This window comes from Scyliorhinus canicula, chromosome 5 (assembly GCF_902713615.1).
Source record: "Scyliorhinus canicula chromosome 5, sScyCan1.1, whole genome shotgun sequence".
In the NCBI taxonomy this organism is placed as follows: domain Eukaryota; kingdom Metazoa; phylum Chordata; class Chondrichthyes; order Carcharhiniformes; family Scyliorhinidae; genus Scyliorhinus; species Scyliorhinus canicula.
This window is the reverse complement of record NC_052150.1, coordinates 216,793,165-216,819,289: the sequence shown is the minus strand read 5'-3', so window position 1 is coordinate 216,819,289 and position 26,125 is coordinate 216,793,165. Positions and strand designations below refer to the sequence as shown.

The window sequence follows — 26,125 nt, the reverse complement described above, 5'->3', positions numbered from 1 at the left end:
TAACAAACGGGTTTATTTGCTTAGCTGTGAAGACCTTTGGAGAGAGTTCCTTTCAAGAGAATATTTAGTAGGCTTCTGCTCAACCTAACAGCATTTGGCAAAACAGCTGTTTAACTTGGATTGGATTGAATTTGTTTATTGTCACGTGTACCGAGGTACAGTGAAAAGTAGTTTCCTGCGAGCAGCTCAACAGATCATTAAGTACATGGGAAGAAATGGGAAGAAAAGAAAATCTTAAAACTTAATCTGAAAACTTAAAATCCTGTTATCTTGTCAGATTCAAATCCTATGGCAAAACTACAGACATACCTGGCTCCTCCCATTAATTACATCATCTGTATCCCACTGAGATGTCACATGACCTGCTTCGCTAAGATACAATCCCTCATAAATTATCTACTCTCCAGGGGATCTCCAGCAATCAAAAATATATGCTATTAGTCCTTTATCTATAACCAAGTAAGTGGTTGGAATCAATCATGATCTCACCTGTTACGACTCCTTAATTACAGCTTTAGTAGACATTCTGCCTGCATGTATTTTAAACCTGGGATTTTAAGATCATTACTCACACAAATATGAAATACAGTGTGCTGGAGGATTCGTGGCGTTTTACGTCAAAAAAATTGGCGCCACCGCAGCACTGATCCTCCGACTGGTGAAGGGCTACCAGTCGCGCCACGTAAAACGCACGACCTTCACGAAAAACATGGCCAGAGAATTGACGGGTCCATGGCCGCATAAGCGCACGGCGACGACCTGCAGCGGTTGCACCGTACCACATGGCACCGGCTGTGTGTCGACCCGACCTACCGATGGTGTCCCCCTGGCCACCCCCCACCTGTCCCCCCAGCCCTCGCCGAAGCCCCCCACCGGCCAGCAGCACGGCTCCCGCCCGACTGTGGCGGTGCTGGACATAGTCCGCACCCACCACGCCGGGTTCCCAACTGCTGAGACCACACGTCCCCCGCGCAGTCGGGAACACGACCCATCGGGGGCGGGGCATCAGGGGAAGACCATCAGGTACCATCCTGAGGCCCTCCCAATGACGACCGGCGCACTCCTCCATGACGCCATCTTGGAGGGGACGGAGCATCCCAAAACAGGCTCCGCCTCTGATTCCACCGTAAAAAAGGATTCTCCGTCCGATCGCCAATTATGAAATCGGTGTTGGGAACGGAAAATCCCTCCCCGTACAACTACATAAATTTCTTACATTCATCACAGGGTGTTGGGTTCACGCAACAACATTTCAGTTATCCTCACGGAGATTGCTCTCGGACAGTGTTCTTTACAAAGCTTGGCAAGGAGGACCAGCTGAGCTGCAGGTTCAGCCATGTCCCACAGAGAGGTGAGTACAACACTGGACACTACAATGACCATTCAATAATGAGTGAACGTCAACACACAACACTGCTCCTTTCACAATAAAGGAAATGTCCCGAACTTCCATCTAACCATCAGAGGTGTCAACCATGAGGTGTGCCAGTGCATTTAGCTCTCTGACTAAGCTCATCTTTATAAATAACAATGATGCACACATGATTAAAGTCAAACCAAAGTAATGTAAAATATTGCAAGTGAAATTTAAGTTTGTAAAATAACTGCGCCACCTTTGTGTTCTGAAGAAGTCTTATATAAATGGCAATAGAGTTGGGCAGGAAAGTTTGGGCCCTGTAACAGCCCTCCAGTTTGTCGAGGAGGTTCTCTTGTAGCCCACCTGAAGCTGCAACATTGTCAGCTGAGGGCGGGATTGACCACTGAGAAGCTGGCCCCTCCGTGGACTCACGCATGTATCCCGTGCACGCCGCTGGTACTTTCAATTTCACTTGTAATTGCGTGGGAAACAAGAAACACAAGCGGTTGGAAGTGGTGTCCATCTCTGGTTCTGACAAAATTCAGCCCCACATCTTCAATATTGTTTAGAACTAATAAAAGGAAGTGGGCGGGATTTTCCGGTCTCCGACGCCGAAATCATGTTCGGTGATCGGCTGGAGAATCCACGTTGGTACCGAAATCGGGGGCGGTGCCGCTTTTGCGATGCTCCGCTCCCTCCAAAACGGCATACGTCACATGCCGCCTGGATGGCCTCAAGACTGCCCTCCCCCTGATGCTCCACCCCCGACCGGCCAAGTTCACGATGGCATGTGTCTCACACCCTATATTTTTTCGGGAACACGGACACGCCACCATAGTCGGGGGGGAGAGCCGATCCGTGGGCAGGGGGGGTTTGGCAGGGGCTGGGGGCACTGGTGGGGAGTGGTTCGAGGATGGCGAGCCTGGCCAAAGGGGGGGGCAGTATTTGGCAGGCAGGGTCTGCGTGCGGCTGGTGCCATGTTGCACGGCACGGTGGCTTCAGGCCGCCGCCGTGTGCATGCGTGGCCACGGACCCGGCAATTCTCCGGCCATATCGGCAGCTAGAGCCTGCCGCTCTACGCTGGGTGCCTGCTAGCCCCCCACCAGATAGAGGGTCGTGGCTGTTATGTGCCGAATTTTCAGTTGTAAAACGCCACCGATCCCACCAAGGCATCAGGACATAGTCTCCAGATCGGGGAATCCAGTCCAGTGTTCTAAGAAGATGAAGGAAACACGCAATTTATTTTTTAATGCCCCCGTTACTTTTCTCCTGGATTCCTTACCCAGGTTATTAATCTTTTGTTGCCTGACAACTGCAGGGCAATTCTGGAGAGTTGGCAACCCTCAATGCACAAATAGTTGAAAGTGTACTGGTTTCGGACAAGGCTCGGCACAACATCGAGGGCCGAAGGGCCTGTTCTGTGCTGTACTGTTCTATGTTCTATACCCCAGCATGAGTGAGTGCCTCCCGGAAAGATGGGGCAAATTCCTAAATGACAGCAAAACCACGAGGATGCGGCATGCGGGAGAGTGGAGTATGAAAGAGCTGCCAGAGGCTCCAGGCTGGATTGATTAGCTGCAGCACAGTGGCTGATGGAACACAATTTATCAGGAGCGGAAAGTGGTGTAAAAATGAGTTTTCATTTTGCAGCTGTTTTCGGAGGGAACACCAGGCAAAGATTTATAAAGTAAACTGTTGTCCATATCCTGGCTGTGGAGAGGAAATTGATTACATTTCAACAAAGTAAAGAAAGCTGGTTGTGGAACAGTCATAGTAAAAATAATAGGCACGCAATTAAGCTGTCAAATACAATTACCATTTGTATAAAATCAGTTCAGATTCTCCCTCCTGCCGTTTGATAGCAGCAGTAATTAGCCATTGACTTTGCTACAAGACACATTTTAATTCCATAAATCAGAGCAGTATTGGGGCTGTAGCCATTAGGATGATTTAATTAGGCCAAGTGTCTCACATGGAAATGAAGATTGCTGAACACACACCTGCCGACTCTTATAAACGTTGCTTTTCATGATGCACGGTGATTTTACAGGCGTTTGGCCTTCTTTTGAAACAGATGTGTCGGTGATATTTTATATTTCTGAATGCGGGGGCTAATTTCTCCTAAAGGCCGCCGCGCAGGTTGCCCACTTTGGCATTGCCCCGTGGCGCATGGGTGCCACACAGTATCTGATCAGTACAGCCTCAAAGCCTGTCTTGCAGCTAGCCGATTGATTTTTATTTTCTCTCCCCCAGCCTGTACACAAACTGTAATCACTCGCAAAAAAAATAAAAGCAAAGCAAAAAATCAATTAAAAAAATCATTACCTGAAAGCTATAATTTATCATTGCACCCTTAAGCTTGAATGTGACTAGATTAGATGGATTCATAGAAAATAGAAGTGTTTGCTTCTTTCCAAAGGCATTACTGTTCTGAACAAAGCCAATAATAATGCTTTGACTAATTTTACTTCTATACATCTCTATTTGTGTCAGACATTGCTTATGAGCATAGATTTAAAATGTCACCTTATTCCTTTCTTATTATTTTCCAACTGGAGATTCCCTATTAATTTTTGTTTGGAGATGGTTTTTCCTCTTTCATTTAATACAGTTAGTCCCAGAAACTCTTCTCATGGCTCTGAACTTAGTTGTTCAGTGTCTGTTTCTCTAATTCCCTGTTTAATTTAAGGAGTTTTTCCCGGAAAGGTGATAATTTTAACTTTTGGATGGTCGAGTGCTGACGTGTTCAGAGGGCTGACTGGTAGAGAGCGCTGACCGGTGGGGAGCCCTGACTGGTGGAGAGCGCTGACCGGTGGGGAGCCCTGACCGGTGGGGAGCCCTGACCGGTGGGGAGCCCTGACTGGTGGAGAGCGCTGACCGGTGGAGAGCGCTGACCGGTGGAGAGCACTGACCGGTGGAGAGCGCTGACCGGTGGAGAGCACTGACCGGTGGGGAGCTCTGACCGGTGGAGAGCGCTGACCGGTGGAGAGCGCTGACCGGTGGAGAGCGCTGACCGGTGGAGAGCGCTGACCATTGGGGAGCCCTGACCTGTGGAGAGCGCTGACCGGTGGAGAGCACACACCGATGGAGAGCGCTGACTGGTGGAGAGCGCTGACCGGTGGGGAGCCCTGACCGGTGGAGAGCGCTGACCGGTGGAGAGCGCTGACCGGTGGAGAGCGTTGACCGGTGGAGAGCGCTGACCGGTGGAGAGCGTTGACCGGTGGAGAGCGCTGACCGGTGGAGAGCGCTGACTGGTGGAGAGCGCTGACCGGTGGGGAGCGCTGACCGGTGGAGAGCGCTGACCGGTGGAGAGCGCTGACCGGTGCAGAGCACTGACCGGTGGAGAGCACTGACCGGTGGAGAGCGCTGACCGGTGGAGAGCGCTGACCGGTGGAGAGCGCTGACCGGTGGGGAGCCCTGACCGGTGGAGAGCACTGACCGGTGGAGAGCGCTGACCGGTGGGGAGCCCTGACCGGTGGAGAGCGCTGACCGGTGGAGAGCGCTGACCGGTGGGGAGCCCTGACCGGTGGGGAGCCCTGACGGTGGAGAGCGTTGACCGGTGGAGAGCGCTGACCGGTGGGGAGCCCTGACCGGTGGAGAGCGCTGACCGGTGGACAGCGCTGACCGGTGGAGAGCACTGACCTGTGGAGAGCGCTGACCGGTGCAGAGCGCTGACCGGTGGAGAGCACTGACCGGTGGAGAGCACTGACCGGTGGGGAGCCCTGACCGGTGGAGAGCCCTGACCGGTGGAGAGCGCTGACCGGTGGAGAGCCCTGACCGGTGGAGAGCCCTGACCGGTGGAGAGCACTGACCGGTGGGGAGCCCTGACCGGTGGAGAGCACTGACCGGTGGAGAGCGCTGACTGGTGCAGAGCGCTGACCGGTGCAGAGCGCTGACCGGTGGAGAGCGCTGACCGGTGGAGAGCACTGACCGGTGGAGAGCACTGAGCGGTGGAGAGCACTGACCGGTGCAGAGCACTGACCGGTGGAGAGCACTGACCGGTGGAGAGCACTGACCGATGGAGAGCACTGACCAGTGGAGAGCGCTGACCCCTGGAGGGCCCTATTAAGTGTCATTCTGGCATTTATTTGGACATCTCTAGATTTTCCTGGGATTATGGACCTGGGGGCAGATGTTTTGCCTGCCGAGAGCTACCAACCAATTAGAGGTCAGCAGCTCTATTGACCCTTAGTGCCACTGGTGACTTCTGCCTATACGACGACACCCACCCGAGCCTGGGTATCATCGCTGGATTCCACACAGCAAACAGCAATATGATAATGGTTAGGTAATCTGAGTGGATTCTCCATCGCTTGACGCCGCTATCGGGATTCCCAATCGGGCGGACAATGGAGTGTCTCCCGGAAAGCGGGATCGGCGCTGGGTGCCAAGCTCATTGAGATGCTCCAATGCCCGTCGAGCTACTTGTCTGCTCCGGCGGCATCGTGCAAAACCACAATTTTTACGCATTGAAACTTGAAAAGTGGGCTGGAATCTCGATTCTCCACCCCTGGACCTCAGGGAGTAGCGGAGAGCGACTTGGCGGCAAGTGCGTGGTGTCCCCCATGCGATTGGGGTGCACTGGCTGAGACTCCCATTGCTGCTCAGGCAATGGAGAATCCACCCCCAGATTACCTGTTCATTAGGGGCTGATTTAGCACAGTGGGCTAAATAGCTGTCTTGTAATGCAGAACAATGCCAGCAGCGCAGGTTCAATTCCCGTACCGGCCTCCCCGAACAGAAGCCGGAATGTAGCGACTAGGGGCTTTTCACAATAACTTCATTGAAGCCTACTCGTGACAATAAGCGATTATTATTATCATCACATTGCTGTTTGCAGTAGTTTGCTGTGTGGATATTAACGGCCATGCTTCCTAGATCACAACAGTGATGACATTTAAACCCACCCCCTAGCTGCAATTTACAGGCTCCTGGCTGTTGACACTGCTGACTGCTCACAGAACCCTACAAATGCTCCGAGGGCTACTAGTCCTGTAGCCACCCATCTAGCCCAGTGTTCTTCAAACTTTTTTTCAGGGGACCTATTTTTACCATCCGGCCAACCTTCGGGACCCAACCCGGCTGACCTTCGGGACCCAACCCGGCCGACCTTCGTGACCCAACCCGGCCGACCTTCGTGACCCACACCTGCCGACCTGCGCGACCCACCATTTTCTCTTACCTGTTTGCTGCTGACAAAAATGGAGGAAATGGTTTTGGGTCCCTTTGGCCCTCGTACACAATGGAACCTGTTGGATGAAGGTGAAGCCTTCCGGTGTCGGAAAGTATGGAGTCTCCCATCTGTCCAAAGTTCTGCATTTTTTTCTGATAAAATTGTATCAAATAAGCCCCCCCGCCGAACTTGTAAAAAAATAAAATAAAATGAATGAAAAAAAAATCAAATGAACAAAATAAATGAATAAACAACCCCCCCCCTCCCGAACTTGTAAAACAAAATGCTGTGACCGTTTTAAAAAATAGCTTTGCGCATGCGCGCCAATGACCTGGCACGCATGCGCAGTGTGGCCGCTTTTTTCTTACATGTTTGCGGCCGTTTTGAAAGCCGCTTGCAGACGGCGTTACTAACAACCGGCTGCTGCGGCTGTTGCGCACAGATTTGCACCGCGATGGATGGCTCCGTGACCCACCCGCAGGTCATGCCCCCGAGTTTAACAATGCCTGATCTAGCCCATCCATCTGGGCACCCTCATATCCCTGCCTGGCCATGCTCAATCGCTGGCCCACCACATGCTGACACTCCTCAGAAGCGCAACCCCACAGCAGAGGAAGCAGGGCAATAGTAGAGCTCACCCCAAACAAAGGACACAGGCACTGTTGCTGCTGGAACCCTCCCTACCACACAGCCCCTCTCAGAGTGAAACTCTCACCAGTAACACCATCAGCTAACCCACCCCTGACAATCACGGACTGTTTCCAGGTCCTGCCTGTCCACTGTGCCCCTGATCCCATCCATCCCGCCCCCAGCCAGGAAACCTGACCAGCTCCCTGTCACAACCTGCGTGTTAAACACAGGCTCCACGTCACTCTGCAGCTAAGGTCCCAGCAAACGCAAGCATCACTCACTCACCCCCATCTGTATGACCTTCCCACACACCAGGCTGGTTAGCTTAGAGCCGCATGCCGGCACAGTATGAAAATCTCCACCACTCAACCAGTTGCCATCCTTCCGATGGGAGAGCAAAAGGCCTATGCAGTGAGGAGACCCACAGCAGACTCCCACGGGGAGCAACAGGGCAGGAGCAACAGAGCCTATAGCTAACACTGGCACCCACTAACACTGGTTTCAACAGCCACCAGTACCCCTGTTGACAGGGACAGGTGGTGAGGATAGAGGCTCCCCACATTACAGGACGGGTGCCAGTCATTGATGTGATCAGGGATGCAGTGCGAACTGCATCATCACGAAGAGGAGGGACATGTCGAGGGTGGCACAGCAGTACGACTCAGGGGACCATGTGACCTGGTGGTATTGGATGGTCAAGGGAATCCTCATCTTGCTGAAATTCTCTGTCTCTTCCCCTTCACCCGCAGAGACATGGATTTCAGACTGTAGCCAGCAATGCGAGCTATCTTCCTGGCGGCTGCAGCCACGGATGAACGGTGGCAAGAGCGCCAGGGTCAGACCAGGGAAGATCCTGCACAAGAAGATCTTGCCCCAAAAGAGAAGGGGCCAGCTGGTGAGGCTCAAGTGCCGGCCATCCAACAGGGCAAGGAGGTGCAAAGGAGGTGCCGCATTCGGGCACCACTTTAGTGCTGATCGGAGTGCCTTTTAAAGGTGGCGCCCTGATCTCTGTGGAGCCTGTTGAAGTAAGTGAACTGACTGTAGAGCTGGCCTTGCCGTCTCCATCAGGCCGCGCCCCACCTCGCCAGAGTGATGGCGTAAATCCTGCCCGTTCATTTTATTTACTAACAGAGTCTTTCGATCTGGAATGTAAACTGGTCTGTGCAGCTGGAGAGCTACAGGCTGGATTTCAGTCTAAGCTTGGCACATTGAAAACATATACGATTGCGCCCGCTATATTCAATTTCATACATTTTACATTACATCTCTTAAAATCCCTGTACAATTCTTAATCCATTTTTAATTGTGATCAATAAATTATTTTCAAGGCTGAGTTGGATTATTAATTGACAAAGGAGCCAAGGGTATCGGGGATAGACAGTAAAGTGGACCTGGGACCACAATCAGATCAGCCATGAACGTATCAAATGGCAGAGCAGGCTTGAGGGGCTGAATGGCCTACTCCTGCTCCTAAACTGTATGTTTGTATTTTATAAAAAGCTGTAACTAAAATATGCAAAATGGCTGGACAGGTGATGTGCTGTGGCTGCACGATGTTGGAGCTGGTAGATCCCATTGCGAGCTGTAGTGACCACTTCTGCAGCAAGCGTTTGCAGCTCGAGGATTTTCAGCTCAGAATTGATGAGCTGGAGTCAAAGCTTCGGGCACTGCGGCACATAAAGGAAGGGGAGAGTTACTTGGACGCTTTGTTTCAGGATGCAGTCGCACCCCGTAGATTAAGTATCTCAAATTCAGTCAGTGGTCAGGGACAGCAGAGTGTGACTGCAAATGAGGCAGGTAGAGGGATCCTGAATTCGGAAATGAAGGAGCCTCAGCTCTTGACCTTGTCAAACAGGTATGAGGTACTTACTCGCTGTGTAAATGAGGAAAAGGTTTGCAGGAGGATGAGCTGGCCGACCACTGGACTGTGGTACAGGAGACAATTCAAGCGGGAGGAGCACAAAGTCAAGTGGTGGGAGATTCCAAAATTAGGGGAACTGATAGCATCCTTTGTAAGCAGACCGAGGGTCCCGTATGGTATGTTGCCTCCTGATATCAGGGTGAGGGGCATCTCTAACTGGCTTGAAAGAATATTGGAGAGGGAGGGGGAGGATCCAGTTGTTGTGGTCCATGTTGGGACAATCAACAGAGGCAAGACTAGGAAAGAGGAATATGTTTGGGGAATATCAGGAACGAGGAACTAAATTAAAGAATAAGTCTTCAAGGGTTAAAACCTCTGGATTATTACCCAAGCCACATGTAAATTGGGATAAGAATGAGAAAATTGGGGAAGTAAACATGTGGCTAAAGGATTGGTGCGGGAAAGAAGCGTTAGATTTCATGGGGCACTGGCATTAATATTGGGACTGAAGGAACCAATATTGGAAAGGTCTCCACCTGAACCGTTCTGGGACCAGTGCTCTAGCAGAAAGGATAAACTGGGTGGTCACAAGGATTTTAAACTAGCAAATAGGTCAGGGGGCCGGGGGGATGGGGGGGGGGGGGGTGTTGGTGGTGGGGAAGAGGCCTCAGGGGTAGTCAATACAGTTCCAAAAACAAGTAGCAGGGCAAAGGGTAAAGAAATAGGCAGGAACTCAGCTTCTGGAACTGTAGCGAGTAGCAAAAGTACAAGTATACTGGTTAAGACAAAAGAGAAAAATAAGAAACCAGCAAATAAAGCATCAGCGCTGAGGGACAGGTCAGAGGGAGTAACCCAGTTCAGAGTTCTGTATACTACTGCACGGAGTGTAAGCAATAAACTAGATGAGCTGCAGGCGCTAATGTAAATGAATGATTCTGATGTAGTGGCTATTCCGGAGACATGGCTGCAGGATGGTCAGGGGACTAAATACACCTGGTTTTAATGTTTACAGGAGGGACAGTGAAAATGGTAGAGGGGGTGGGGTAGCCTTACTGATTAGAAATACCATCACCTCAATGGTGAGGGAGGATATATTGAGGGGAAAGCATCAAATGGAGACCATTTGGGTGGAACTGAGGAACAAAAAAAGGATCTAAAACTGTAATGGATGTTGTGTATTGACCCACTGGTAGCAGTTCTGAGGTGTCAGATTGTATAAATGCAGAAATTAGGCAGTGTAACAAAGGCAGAGTAGGATTAAAGGGGGATTTTAAATTACACATAGATTGGGGGTGGCAGAGAAGCACCTGTCAGAAAGGTAGTGAAGTTCTGGAATATGCCCGGCATAGTTTCCTGCAGCGATATGTTCTGGATGCAATAAGGGGACAGGCAATATTAGATTTAGATATGAGTAAGGAGCCCAATTTAAATAGTATCCTAACTGAGCGCAAATATTTATCAAATAGCTATCACAATTATTGTCCCAATGGGGCAGCACGGCAGCATAGTGGTTAGCACAATAGCTTCACTGCTCCAGGGTCCCAGGTTTGATTCCTGGCTTGGGTCACTGTCTGTGCGGAGTCTGCACGTTCTCCCCGTATCTGCGTGGGTTTCCTCCGGGTGCTCCGATTTCCTCCCACAGTCCAAAGATGTACAGGGTTAGGTGGATTGGCTATGCTAAATTGCCCTTAATGTCCAAAAAAGGTTAGATGGGGTTACGGGGATAGGGTGGAGATGTGGGGTTAGATAGGGTGGAGGTAGGGTGCTCTTTCCAAGGGCCGGTGCAGACTCAATGGGCCTAATGGCCTCCTTCTGTGCTGTAAATTCTGTGATTCTGTGACAACATGATTGAATTCAGTGTAGTGTTTGAAAGTGAAAAGCACAATTCAGATACTAGAATTTTAGACTTGGGGAGAGCTGACCTTAACGGGATGAGGCGGAGACTGCGCACAGTAAACTGGGAAAATCAGTTAATGGGTCAAACGACTGAAGATCAGTGGGGAATATTTAAAGAAAAATTTAACAAGGTACAGAGTGCGTATATACCCCTGTGAAGGGTGTACTTCGCTTCACAAAAGAAAAACAGTCATGCACAATTAGAGGTTTAGTACAGCACAAAACTAAAAGAAGAGGTTTCCAGAAATGCAAAACACAGCACAGATCCGGATGAATGGGATAGATACAAACTAAAGCAAAGGGTCACAAAGCAGCTCATAATATCTACTAAAAGGGATTATGAAAGGAAACTTGCAAGGGACATCAATATCAATAAGGAGAAATGTTATAGCTATATAAAGGGTAAGTGGATGGTCAGGAGCATGTAGGTCCAATAAGTTCTGAAAATGGAGATAATAATAATCTTTATTGTCACAAGTAGGCTTACATTAACACTGCAATGAAGTGACTGTGAAAAGTCCCTAGTCGCCACATTCCGGCGCCTGTTCGGGTACATAGAGGGAGAATTCAGAATGTCCAAATTACCTAACAGCACGTATTTCGGGACTTGTGGGAGGAATCCGGAGCACCCGGAGGAAACTCACGCAAACACGGGGAGAACATGCAGACTCTGCACAGACAGTGACCCAAGCCGGGAATCGAACCTGGGACCCTGGTGCTGTGAAGTCACTATGCTAATTGGGAAATGGCAGACATGTTGAACAATTACTTTGCCTCAGTATTTATAGTTGAACAGGAGGATAACTTGCCAGATGTCGCAAAAAAAATGAACAGTCAATAGAGGAGAGGGACTCAATACAATTAACGTAAGTACAGCATCAGTAACTAGGAAATTAATGGAACTACAGAGTGACAAATCCCCAGGACCTGATCCGAGGGAGTTAAAGGAAGTAGGGAACACATTGTATATGCCCCAATTCTAATCTTTCAGAGTTCCCTGGATTCAGGTATAGTCCTTCTGGATTCGAAAATTGCATACGTCATTCCACTTTTTAAGAAGGTTGAAAGAGGGAAACCAAGGAATTACAGAGCGTTTAACCTAACATCAGTGGTGGTGAATTTGCTGGAGTCTAGAATCAGGGATTGGGTAACTGAACACCCGAAAAAATATTGCTCCGTCAGGGAGAGCCAGCATGGATCCGTGAAGGGAACGTCAGGCCTGACTAATCTTTTTCTTTCATTTAGAGTACCCAATTATTTTTCTTTCCAATTAAGGGGCAGTTTAGTGTGGCCAATCCACCTAACCTGTGTATCTTTTTGGGTTGTGGGGGTGAGACCCACGCAAATACGGGGAGAAAGTGCAAACTCCACACGGACAGTGATCCAGATGCAGGATCGAACCTTGGCCCTCGGCGCTGTGAGGCAATAGTGCTAACCACTGCATCACCGCACCATCCCTCCATCGTACCGCCCCTATGACTGAGTAATCTTACTGAATTTTTTGAAGAGGAGACTAAGGTAGTGGACAGAGAATGTCTATGGATGTTATTTATATGGACTTCCAGCCTCACAAAAGAGACTGTTAACTAAGGTGGAAGCCCACAGAGTTGAGGGCAAATTATTGACATGGTTAGAAAATTCATTGAGTGGCAGGCGACAGAGTGGAGATAATGGGTAATTATTCTAATTGGCAGGAGGGGACCAGTGGTGTACCACAGGGATCTGTGTTGGGGCCTCAATTATTCACATTTTTCATTAATGTCTTGGATGGTGGTATAGAAAGTCATATATCCACAATTGCTGAGGATAGAAAGTTAGGTGGCATTGTAGGCAGCCTAGATGACAGCATAAAATTGCAAGGAGATATTGCCAGGCTAGGTGAATGGGCAAAATTGTGGCAGATGGAATTTAATATAAGCAAGTGTGAGGTTATCCATTTTGGGCCAAAAAGGATAGATCAGGGTACTCCCTAAATGGAAAGAGGTTAGGTACAGTGGATGTCCAAAGAGACTTGGGGGCTAAGGTGCGTAGATCCTCAAAGTGCAACAAACTACTGCAGAAATAACCAAAAAGGCTAATGGAATGCTAGCCTATATATCTGGAGGATTGGAACATAATGACACGAGGTTTATGCTGCAGCTATAAAAACCCTGGTTAGACCTCACTTGGAGTCACTGTGAGCAGTTCTGGGCACCACACCTTAGGAAGGATATTTTGGCCTTGGAGGGATTGCAACGTAGGTTTTACAAAAATGATACCTGGATTACAGGGTTAAATTATGAGTAGAGATGACACACATTAGGTGTGATCTGATCGAAGTATTCAACATATTAACAGGGAAAGACAGTGCAGATAAATATAAACTATTTCCACTGGTTGGGGATTCTAAAACTAGGGGGGTGTAGTGTAAATATTAGGGCCAGACCATTGAGGAGAGATGTTAGGAAAAACATCTTCACTCAAAGGCTGGTAGAGGTTTGGAACTCTCTCCCACAAACAGCAGTTGAAGCTAGAATAGTTAATTTTAAATCTGAGATAGATAGTTTTTTGTTAAGCAAAGGGATATGGGCCAAATGCAGGCAGATGGAGTTAGATCACAGATCAGCCATGATCTCATTAAGTGGTAGGACAGGCTCAAGGATCTAAATGTCCTACCCTGTCCTATGTTCAAAATGCAATTTGATCTTATTTTTAATTAATTTCATTTGAATTTCTCTCCATTTTTTATCCTTCTATATCAATTTTACTTTTTTAAACCAGCACCTAACATGTGCCAGCCCAACATTAAATTCTCTGTTACACTGTGTAATTATCCTTTCCTTATGCGTGGCATTGTGAAGATTATGCCTGAGATTGCTATTCACCCACTAAAATGCATTCCATAATGAAAAGACAACTTTACATTTTTGGTCACAATGATCAATGGCCTTCTTGTCCCAATGTAGGTTATGTGGAATGAAACACAGCCTCTGACTTACCGTGAGTAAGGCTGCCGGAGTTCTGATATGAAGAAGCATTGCTATAGTGTGTGTGCTCTGTTTGTACAATGCAAAATCTGTCATCATTTCCTTTGGTTTAAAAATACAACAACTCAGAAACTGTATAATTACGCGCAGAAGGAAAATGATCAATTAATACCTAAAAAGCAGATGGTGACCCAAATTATTCAAAAGAAACGTTCAAAATTACATTAATCACATTGTATCCGATCTTGAGTTAGGATTCCTGAATAATATATACCCATCAAGGTCCCTGATTTTTTTTTCAGTGTGGTGTTCTACCATTCTTGTGGTATGGCAGCGTTCATACCCTGGAGTAGCCCTGAGCAATGTCCTTGTAACTTTGGCCGTTTTTTATTTTGCAAACCTTCTCAGTCTGTCCCTGCCCCTGCCCTGCCGCTGATTTCAGCGCTATAGGCAATTTATACTGCAACTATAGTTGGTAAATGCAGTTTGCGTGTAAAGCGCTGAATAGCGGCTTTTAGTTGACAGACCCATCAATGAAACATGTGAAACAATCTAGCAAAAGAACCAGAGGGGCGATGAGATTTTTTTTTTAAACGCAGTGAGCTGTTATGGTCTGATATGTGCTGCTTGATAGGGCAGTGGAAGCAGAATCGATAACAACTTTCAAAGGTGAATTGTATGTATAGTTGAAAACTATATATATAGGTAAACACAAATAGTGGGACTGATTTTTTTTTTTGAAATAATTTTTATTGAAAAATTTTGAATTTATACAACAATAACGCACCACAGTAAAATACCAAAAATAACAATAATATTAACAATCATAAACATTCGCCCCACCTCCATGAACAACACAGCATTTTGGCTGCCATCGTTTATAGAACCCTTGTACTGATCCTCTCTGGGTAAATTTGACCCTTTCCAATTTTATAAATCCCGCCATGTCACTGATCCAGGTCTCCACACTTGGGGGACTTGCATCCTTCCACTGTAGCAGAATCCTTCGTCGGGCTACTAGGGACGCAAAGGCCAGGACACCGACCTCTTTCGCCTCCTGCACTCCCGGCTCTACCGCAACTCCAGAAATCGCGAGTCCCCACCCTGGTTTGACCCTGGATCCAACCACCCTCGACACCGTCCCCGCCACCCCCTTAATAGTGGGACTGATTTGATCGCATTTTCAAAGGGTTAGCGTAGACACAATGGGTTGAATGGCCTCCTTCTATGATTTAATTGACAAGGATAAAAGCCATCTTATAGCCACGTGTTTAAGCGATGACTTCAGACATATTAGGTAGAAAAACGCAGGAGTGGTTAGCACTGCTGCCTCACAGCGCCAAGGTCCCAGATTCGATCCCGGCTCTGAGCCACTGTCCGTGTGGAGTTTGCACACTCGCCCCATGTTTGCGTGGGTTTCACCCCCACAACCCAAAGATGTGCAGGCTAGGTGGGTTGGCCACGCCAAATTGCCTCTTAATTGGAAAAAATTAATTGGGTATTCTAAATTTATTGAAAAAACGCAGGAATGCAAGAAGTAGTGAGGCCTACATGGTTTTCATGGAGGGTAAAAGGGATAAATTGCAGAAAACAGGAAGATCTTTTTGCTGCATTCATAGTTGATGGCATATTAAAGGCAAGCGAGGATATTTTCGGCAGTTAAATAGCTCCTTTACTTTCAGCGTCCTCAAAGAATGGTTAAATTCCAAATTCAATCATATTGGATCTAGAATTGACATTGTAAATAGATGTCAGAATAACATTTTGGAAAGTGAAAGAAGTCAGATGATTGATACAAGGGCTAGCTGTGGAAAACTCAGAATTCGTAAAGAAACGATGAAGGAAACACCCAAAGCTGTGATCAATATTTTAGGAGCGGCTCTGAGTACTAGAGGATTTATGGGCGGCACAGTAGCACAGTGGGTAGCACTGTTGCTTCACAGTGCCAGGGTCCCAGGTTCGACTCCCGGCTTGGGTCACTGCCTGTGTGGAGTCTGCATGTTCTCCCCGTGTCTGCGTGGGTTTCCTCCGGGTGCTCCGGTTTCCTCCCACAAGTCCCGAAAGACGTGCTGTTAGGTAATTTGGACATTCTGAATTCTCTCTCTGTGTACCCGAACAGGCGCTGGAGTGTGGTGACTAGGGGCTTTTCACAGTAACTTCATTGCAGTGTTAATGTAAGCCTACTTGTGACAATAAGGATTATTATTATTAAATTATCAACATATGTTGTCCCAATGTTCAAATGTAGGATTGAGCACTGCCTGGCAATTTTAGATTAATTAGCTTTACATCTGTATGGGGAAATATACAAGAATGTTACAGGCGTGCTATCAAGAGCACTGATGATGCAAGGGGTAGTCTTCCTGGATTTTAAAGTAAAACCTTTTGATTTACTAATTTACTGGAATAAGTTAAGGAAATAACCATTTTTGCGGATGCGAACTAATTAATGGATGCCATTTACGTCAATATTCAGAAAGTGTTTAATGGAAGTCCCACATGGATTTATGCCTGATGCCCAGCTGGGTTTTAATAGTAGGAAATGTCGTGCCATATGTCAGGATCAAGCCACAGTCAAAATATCCAGTTATGGTGTTGCAGACTAACTGTATCGCAGGAAGCCACAAAACAAATTCATACAGAATCGCAGTCACATACTGAACAGGACATGATAGAAATCTTAACAGCTGACACTTTTCCTCTCTGATGCTGTGTTGCTTTCTGCATTTCCTATGTCTGTCTTGCCTGTTAACCGAGTTGATAAAGGCAGAAGATGGTGGCGTGATCAAACTTGCTCATCTTTATAGCTTCCAGTTTTTGCTGAATATTTGTTATTGTAGGTGGTCGGACAACGCGGTTGGCTAGATGGCTAGCATGCGATTCGGGATAACAGCAACAAAATGTGGGTTTGATTCCTGTTCTGGACTGAGGCGGACATTGGAAGCTGCCTCCTCACTCTGCCCCTAAGTGCGGAAGGCAATGGCAACCCACTACTGAATAAAACTGCCGAGAAAACGGCTCAGGATGAAGCATCAGCCGGGCGGCACGGCGGTGCAGTGGTTAGCACTGCTGCTTCACGGCGCTGAGGACCCGGGTTCAACTCCGACCCCAGGGCACTGTCCTAGTGGAGTTTTCACATTCTCCCCGTGTCTGCGTGGGTCCCACCCCCACAGCCTGCCACAGGGGGGCCTTGCCCATTGAATTGTTGGTTTCTGCACACAGTGCGGGATTCCTCCACCCCAGGCAAAATGCCCGAATTAGCTATCTTAATTGGCTGCTTGCCTTTGTAGAGTGGGCTGCTGACATTATTCCAAGCCTACTCCTGCCGAAAATGTCCTGGGAAGCTGTCCCACTGTGGCTCTTCGTATTTTCCCATCCCCCTCCCATCCTAGCTCCCTATCACAGGGATGCCAAAATCCAACTCAGTGTTAATGGCGACCAAAATGTTTTGAGGGTATGGATTGGTTTAATAATAATAATTCTAATCTTTATTGTCACAAGTAGACTTACATTAACACTGCAATGAAGGTACTGTGAAAAGCCACTAGTCGCCACATTCCGGCGCCTGTTCGGGTAAGCTGGTGCAGGAATTGAACCCACGCTGCTGGCCTTGTTCTGCATCACAAGCCAGCTGTCTAGCCCACTGAGCTAACTATTGCAGTGGTCTGCTGAATGTGCTTTTAAATCTACATTTAAAATACGTGACATATCTTACATGTGATTGTAATTTACTGCAATTGTAAAGGGCATTAGTGAGGCCACACCTGGAGTAGTGTGTGCAGTATTGGTGTCCTTATCTGAGGAAGGATGTTCTTGCTATGGAGGGAGTGCAGCAAAGGTTTACCAGGCTGATTACTGGGATGGCGGGACTGTCATATGAGGAGAAACTAACTCGGTTAGGATTATATTCATTGGAGTTTAGAAGAATGAGAGGAGATCTCATAGAAACGTATAAAATTCTGACAGGATGAGACAGGGCAGATTCATCGAGCATAGAACATACAGTGCAGAAGGAGGCCATTCGGCCCATCGAGTCTGCACCGACCCACTTAAGCCCTCACTTCCACCCTATCCCTGTAACCCAATAACCCCCCCAACCTTTTTTTTTGGACACTAAGGGCAATTTATCATGGCCAATCCACCTAACATGCACGTCTTTGGACTGTGGGAGGAAACCGGAGCGCCCGGAGGAAACCCATGCAGACACGGGGAGAACGTGCAAACTCCACAGAGACAGTGACCCAGCGGGGCATCGAACCTGGGACTCTGGCGCTGTGAAGCCACAGTGCTATCCACTTGTGCTACCATGATTCAAAAGGAATGTTCCCGATGGTGGGGCAGTCCAGAACTAGGGGTTATAATTTGAGGATAAGGGGTTACCTCCACAAAAAGTAGTTGAGGCCAAAATGTTGTGTCATTTCAAGACGGAATTATATTTAGCTCTTGTGGCAAAAGGGATCATGGAATATTGGGGAAAGGCGGGGTCAGGGCATTGAATTTAATGATTGGCCATGATCATAATGGAATGGCGGAGCAGGCTCGAAGGGCTGAACAGCCTCCTCCTGCTTCAATTTTCTATGTTTCTATGTGTGAAACTGATTTTCCATAACTTTGGGTGTACTCACTGTCTCTGAGAGAAACACTTCAATTACTTCTCAGCTGGAACGCTGAGAAAGCCCATCCCATGGGAAAGGACAAACATAATCATTGCTCCTCTTTGACCTTCGTTCTGAAGCACTTGTGACACATGTGATTAAGCGTGATTTTTGTCTGATCCTTAAAACTGAAAGAGGTGGAACAGTGGCATGGAACAACTGAGAGAAAATAACGCAAATAAATATCCCATGGTATTATTGTTTATAATGATAGGGACGTTACAACCTCCACTCCAAAATGTATTATTAACTGATACGTTTGACCTCCTGAAGCATAATAAAAACAAGGACTAACAGCCACTTCACGCCCGACTTGGGATGCGGCTTTTGTGAGATTTCCCGGGTTGCTCCACCTCACGAGATCTCACGGGATCTCGTGAGACGTTGTGATCTGGGTCCCACCCACAATGGGCGGCTGGAGAGTAAGGCTGACTTGAATGTGCAGTCGCTGGAGACTTCGAGCGAGCGCTGGTTAGCGCTGATCTCCACTAATGTGGCATACCGGCATTTAGGAGGGTCTCCCAGATAATTGGAGGCCATTGGGTGGTCAGGCTCTGCGCAGGGTGCACCGTCAATGGTATTTGGGCACCCTGCACTGTCTGCTTGGCATCTGTCAGTGCCATCTGGGAACCCTGGCAGTGCCAGGGTGGGCGGGTGGCATTTTGCTCATGCCGGGGAACGGGCCTGGGAATGCCTTGCACTTATAAGGTGGGGTGCAGGAGGCTCGATAGTCCCCTTACAGATGATTTGGGGTGTTTGGAGGTTCTGGCGGGCGCTGTGGGTGGGTCGAGTGATCGGTGCACTATTTACAAATAGCATCTGATCTCTTCCGACGCTGGCAAGCAGTGCAGGAAGTGGGGATGAGTGCGGCCTCAGTGGGGGTTCCTTGCTGAGGCCCTGAAATGCAGCAGTGTCCCATTTAATAGCAGGGTCGTTCTTGTTACTACCAGTGCCGGGAAACACCCAGCTAAACGCGCTGGACATGAGAGACTCTGTTTCATTTCCGTTAACTCACACCCATTTCCAAAAAGCTGTTTTTTCCTGCTTTAATTATTTCCATGTTGCATTTTGTGTCTCCGTGTTTATTTTCTCTCTGAGTGTTTATAACACTATTTCCTTGTGGTGGCCTACATTTTGTCATTCTCTCTCTTACCACTTGTGCAAATCTTGCCTTCACTGTGTCTTCTCCCTCTTCTATCTATCCTTTCGTGACTGCATTTGTGGTCCATATACCAGTAGCCAACGTTGTTTCCCTGTTTAAGAAGGGAAGCAGGGATAATCCAAGAAATTATAGGCCGGTGAACCTGACATCAGTGGTGGGGAAGCTTTGGAAAAGATACCGAGGGACAGGATAGATGCACATTTGAAGGAAAATGGACTAATTAGTGACAGGCAGCATCGTTTTGTACGTTGAAGGTCATGTCTCACCAATTTGATTGAGTTTTTTGAAGAGGTGACAAAGAAAATTGATGAGGAAAGGGTTGTGGATGTAGTTTACATGGACTTTAATAAGGCGTTTGACAAGGTTCCACATGGCAGACTGGTACAAAAACTAAAATTACATGGGATGCGGGTTGGGCTGGCTAGATGGATACAAAACTGGCTAGGTTATAGAAGACAGAGTGTGGAAGGGTGTTTTTCAGAACGGAGATCTGTAGCTTGTGGTGTTCCGCAGGGATCAATGCTGGGACCTCTGTTGTTTGTAGTATATATGTACTGCGCCACTGTGCTGCCCACGATGCCAGAAAACCATCCCGTATCACTCCAGGAATTCCTCTTCTACAGTATCATGGCTAATTTGATTTGCCTAATCTATATGCAGAATAAAATCCCCCATTATTACAGATGTTCCTTAATGCATGCGTCTCTAATTTCTTGTTTAAAGCAAATCCCAACATCACCACTGCAGTTGACCCCCACTAATATTTTTTCCCTGGTGTTTCTCAGCTCTACCCAACAGATTCCACATTGTCGGAGCGAATATCCTTCCTCACTATTGTGTTAATTTCCTCTTTAACCATTACTGCCACTTTATTGCCTTTTCCTTTTTGGCAGCCCTCCTAAATATTGAATACCCCGGATATTCAGTTCCCATCCCTGGTCACCCTGCAGCCATGTTTCCGTAATCCGATTATATCATACCCATTTACACCTATTTGCACGCTTAGTTCATCCGCTTCATTGTGTGTGTCAAATGAGAAAAATGAGTGTGCTAGGGCGGCACGGTGGAGCAGTGGTTAGCACTGCTGTCTCACGGCGCTGAGGACCCGTGTTCGATCCCGGCCCCGAATCACTGTCCGTGTGGAGTTTGCACATTCTCCATGTGTTTGTGTGCATTTCACCCCCACAACCCAAAGATGTGCAGTGTAGGTGGATTAGCCACACTAAATTGCCCCTTAATTGGAAAAAAAGAATTGGGTACTCTAAATTTATTTAAAAAAAGAAAAATGAGTGTGCCGGTAATGCCAAGGAGAGATGGTCAGATTCTCTCTTGTTGGAGATGGCCAGTGCCTGACACGGTGGGCTGCACGATAGCACAGTAGTTAGCACTGTTGCTTCACAGGCCATGGTCCCAGGTTATATTCTCGCTTGGGTCACTGTCTGTGCAGAGCCTTTATGGGCGGCACAGTAGTTAACACTGTTGCTTCATGGGCTAGGGTCCCAGGTTCGATTCTCGCTTGGCTCACTGTCTTTGTGGAGGCTGCATCCTGCCCGTAACTACGTGGGTTTCCTCCAGATGCTCCGGTTTCCTCCCACAAGTCCCGAAAGACGTGCGGTTAGGTAATGTGGACATTCTGAATTCTCCCTCAGTGTACTCGATCAGGCGCCGAAGTGTAGAGCCTGGGGGATTTTCACAGTAGCTTCAATGCAGCCTACCTGTGACAATAATGAAGATGATGATTATTATTGTGTGGCACGAATGTTAAAGGTTAAAGTCACCATAGTCCCAGATGACCATAGGCTGCTTTCTTTTTGAGGGGGGAGAGCTGACTGGCGGTGATTTAACCTGAGGATCACAACACCTCAGACGAGGGGCAAGGTTGAGAAGGTGGGGCCTTCATGAATAACCTCAGCCGGTACGGGAATCAAACTTAGTTCTGCATCACAAACCAGCTGTCCAGCTAATTGAGCTAAACCAACCCCCATGTTAATAAATGTTACTTGTCACTTGTCAGTCCCAGCCAGTCATGGTCTGCTCATGTGTGTGAGTGGCCCACATGTTTAAATTCTTGCGTAGGAGGTCTGACATCATAAAATCTCACAATAAGAAAGAGGCCATTTTGCCCAAGGAGCTTGCATTGCCTTTTTGAAGACAGTTAGTCCCACTCCCTCACTCTTTCCCCATATTCCTGAAGGATTTTTTTCTCCTTCAAGTTTTTATTGAATTCCCTTTTGAAAGAAAAAAAGAGTCCCGTTTTGGACACATTTAGCGGGGTGTTCCTCAATGCCTGCAGTGTGGTGAACCACCCTGCTATCCAACAGGTTGCACTTACTAAGTTTGGTGGTGCAGGAAGAGATCAGGGCGCCATATTTAAATACCACCCCAATCTTCCCTAACACACAAAGCCCGTTAGATTCCCCACCGCGATCTCCAGACCCCCCCCCCAACTTATCTGTTAGCGGGTCCTTGAGCCTCTCATCACCCCACCTTATAAGGGCAGGTCACCCCCAGCCCCAAACCCTGGCAGTGCCAACGTGGCACCTGAGCACCTTGGCACTGCCAGCCGGGCACCCTAGTAGTCCCCCTACCAGCCTAGCAGTGCCATCTGGACATGGCACTGCCAGGGTGTGCAGGTGGCCAGGTCTCCCAGGCACAGGCCTAAGTGCTCACTTCAACTGGCAAATCTGGATCCAATCCAGTGAGGGTGAGATCTACATTGCAATGTCTTGCAAGATCTAACGAGATCTCGCGAGGTGTCCCGAGCTTCGCACATTCCGCAGTAGCACTGTGGTTCGCACAGCTGCTTCACAGCTCCAGGGTCCCAAGTTCGATTCCCGACTTGGGTCACTGTCTGTGCGGAGTCTGCACGTTCTCCCTGTGTCAGCGTGGGTTTCCTCCGGGTGCTCCGGTTTCCTCCCACTGTCCAAAGGTGTGCAGGTTATGTGGATTGGTCATGCCCTTAGTGTCCAAAAGAAAGGTTAATTGTGGCTATGGGGATAGGGTGGAAGTGAGGGGATAGGGTGGAGATATGGGCTTAGGTAGGGTGCTCTTTCCCAGGGCTGGTGCAGACTCGATGGGCCAAATGGCCTCCTTCTGCACTGTAAATTCTATGCCGAGGCCGTTCGACCACATCCAGGGTTGGAGGGTTTAAAATGGAAAAAACACTCGCCCAACTCATCTTTATGGATGGGACTTTTTCCTTTACCATGTGTATCATATAAAGGTACAAGATGGTATTTTAAAAAATAAATTTAGAGTACCCAATGATTTTTTCCAATTAAGGGGAAACTTAGCGTGGCCAATTCCCATACCCTGCACATTTGTGGGGTTGTGGGGGTGAGACCCACACAGATATGGGGAGAATGTCCAAACTCAACTCAGTCAGTGACCTGGGCCGGGATCGAACCCCGGTTCCCAACGCTGCCAGGCAGCAATGTTAACCACTGAGCCACCGTGCCGCCCTGTATAGGATGGTGTTTAATGTAAGATGCAGCATATCATATACGCATACTGGAGAGCCTCCCTTCGCCTATTTTGTGAATGCCCTCTGGAATTTAGTGTCTCTCAGGCAGTTAAGTGGCCAGCAGCAGCCTTCCCTAGGGTTAAGAACCCCAGGGTGGAAATCTTGCCACACCAAGATCTGCTGGCCAATCAGAGGCCAGGAGCTGTCCATTGTGGGAATGGAGGTAGCTACTAGCATTGGGCCCATAGAGAGGCCTTGGATTGCCAGGGGATCGAGGTGAGTGAGTGCAGAATGGTGGTTGCGGGAGCGAAGTAGGGGTGTTGACAGAAAGAGTAGGGAGGTGACTCTCATAGGTTGACTTAATCGGGACAAAGGCAGGAAGGTGACAGGGTCCCCACCTGCCCCTCCCACTCAATTAAATGCTGCCCCAGCCTCCAACGTCGCCTCAGGGGAGAGCATTAAATATCCTCCATACAGTGCGGTTTCCCCGGGGTCCCTGTCAGAAAAGGCATAGCAAAAGCAGAGGGCAAAATAAACCATCTGCTGCTGAAAGGAGATCTGCCGGCAGGACAAAAACATCAGCACAATTCATCTCTTCCCGCTGTGGAAGGGACTGCCAATCACAAATCAGCCTCTACAGCCTCAATCCAGAAGTGCCATATACCCCGGGAGTAGTCCATCACCACTGACGTAGGAGAGGTGCCTATGGGACTTGGGTGTACAAATTGAAAACTTCCCTATGACATAAAAGTTGAAAGTATAGTGAACTGTGAGGTAGATAGAACATAGAACATAGAACAGTACAGCACAGAACAGGCCCTTCGGCCCTCAATGTTGTGCCGAGCCATGATCACCCTACTCAAACCCACGTATCCACCCTATACCCGTAACCCAACAACCCCCCCCTTAACCTTACTTTTATTAGGACACTACGGGCAATTTAGCATGGCCAATCCACCTAACCCGCACATCTTTGGACTAGTGATAGACCTCAAGATGGCACATTAGTGGAATAGGCCGTTAAGTGGCAGATTAAATTTAATGTCGAGAAATGTGAAGTGATTAATTTTGGTGGGACGAGCACAGAGGGTGGGTTTTCCTGGAAATCAGCCAAGGCCAATGGCAGTTGGGAAAAGTGACGGCTTGCTCTGCCGTATAATCCGGGACTTTGAAAACAAGGTTGACAGATCGGGTCCCATTACACATCGCTGGCAGGGCGGCCCCTTATTCACCTGCCCCGCCAGCGACTTAGGCGGCCGACGATCAGGGCACCATTTTTCAAGGCCGCCCAGCGCAGAGAGAGCAAAGGTGTTCAAGCTGGAACCCCCAGCATCCCCCCGGGCAGTGCTGGGGCATGATCCTCTTTCTCCCCTGAGCGCTGCACTCACCTGAGCTCACCGGGAGGCCTGCTCACCAGGTGCAGGCCTTGGGAGACCAGTTGTGATTCATGGCATTCTGTCATCTCACCGCTGTGAACTGATTTTTGGATGGCGGGGAATGATTCAGAAGGGCCTGATAATGATACAGCAATGTATTAAAATGATGTTTGTGACGTGAATTTTGGGAAACGTGTCCTGTCACTGATGGAGGGAAGTGGCAATCGTATCACCTGTTTACGCCAACGTAATACGTGACTTTGCAGTTCTCGCGATATTTTACGCTCCCATTGCTGAACCTGCCCAGTGTGAACAGGAGGAGAGAATCCAGGCCAGAGAGCCAATATAAATTAAAGGCCACCATTCTAAAGGAGCTGCAGGAGCAGAGGGGCCTGGGTGTATATGTGCACAAAACATTGAAGGTAGGTTGAAAATGCGGATAATAAAGTAAATGGGATTTGTGAGCTTTCCAAATTGGGGCATAACGGTAAAGAAGGAAGTTATGATGATCCTGCATAAAACGGCGGTTCACCTCAACTGGAGTATTGTGTCCAGTCCTAGGCACCACACCTTAGGAAGAGCAACTACACCAAAGATTTGCACATAACTTCCACATAACAGACAGCAACCATTTCAAAATCCCAAGGACAGTAGTAGTTCTGGGCTTTCAAAATAAACGTACACTACAGAACTTTATTTACCTTTGAATTTCCTAGGTATGCTCCAATGACAGCAGATAACTTGAAGTTACTCTGTTAACACATTGAATTGAGAAAACTATTGATGTGACCATCAATTCACTTGAGACACGAGAGGAAGTAAACTGTGGCTTTAATAGACTTACAACTGAGCCTGCCTGCGACCAAAATAACTGAGGGCAGACTCAAAAGGCTGCTGCACTTTATACTTCCGGTAGTGGGAGGGGCAATGGGCGGAGCCATGGGCAGAGCCAAGGGTGGAGCCATGTACAAGCTCCTCATCTCCCCCTGTGGGCAGAGCTGCGCAACGGCTCACAGACAGAGCCCACAAGGACACAATGCTATACAGTGTGAATTAAGCAATATACATTCACCACAACTATCTTCTTTGGTCAGGGTATCAAGGGCAGGCAGTGGTGCAGTGGGCAGTGGGATTGTCGCTGGACTAGTAATCCACAGACCCAGCATAATGCTCTGGGGATGCACCAAAAGTCCAATGATGGCCATTGTTGTTAAAAAAAAAACCTGCAGGGAAGGAAATCTGTTGTCCTTTCCTGGTCTGGCCTACAACAATGTGGTTGACTCTTAAATGCCTTCAGGGACCCAGCCTGCGATGGCCATATCCCATGACTGAATTTTTAAAAAATGGACAGTACAGAGCTACAGTGGATTACAAGTACAGCTCAACCATGGCCTAATTGAGTGATGGAGCACTGGTGGGGCTAAATAGCGTACTTCGGTTGTTCTGTTCTTTTGAGAACACTTATGTCAGACCATTACACCGCAGACTTCAATTTACAGTAAGTCAGACACAGTTTTCTGATTTTTACACTCCTTTTCCTTTACTCCTTTTCTGAACGTGCTGCCTCATGTTGAGGAAGGGACACT

General features: G+C 48.1%; 1 protein-coding gene across 8 annotated transcripts in view; it reads left to right on the top strand.

The window, feature by feature from the left end:
• xylb (xylulokinase homolog (H. influenzae)) overlaps positions 1-26,125 on the top strand; it is a 237,329-nt gene that overhangs the window by 145,971 nt on the left and 65,233 nt on the right. Inside the window, exon 16 of one of the 8 annotated variants that reach the window (XM_038798495.1) lies at positions 7,910-8,246. The exons of the other annotated variants lie outside the window; for them this stretch is intronic. Coding sequence (XP_038654423.1) covers positions 7,910-7,911 — 2 coding nt within the window. The 3' untranslated portion in view covers positions 7,912-8,246. Of the gene's footprint in view, positions 1-7,909; positions 8,247-26,125 lie in introns of those variants that run through there. 8 annotated transcript variants of the gene reach the window in all.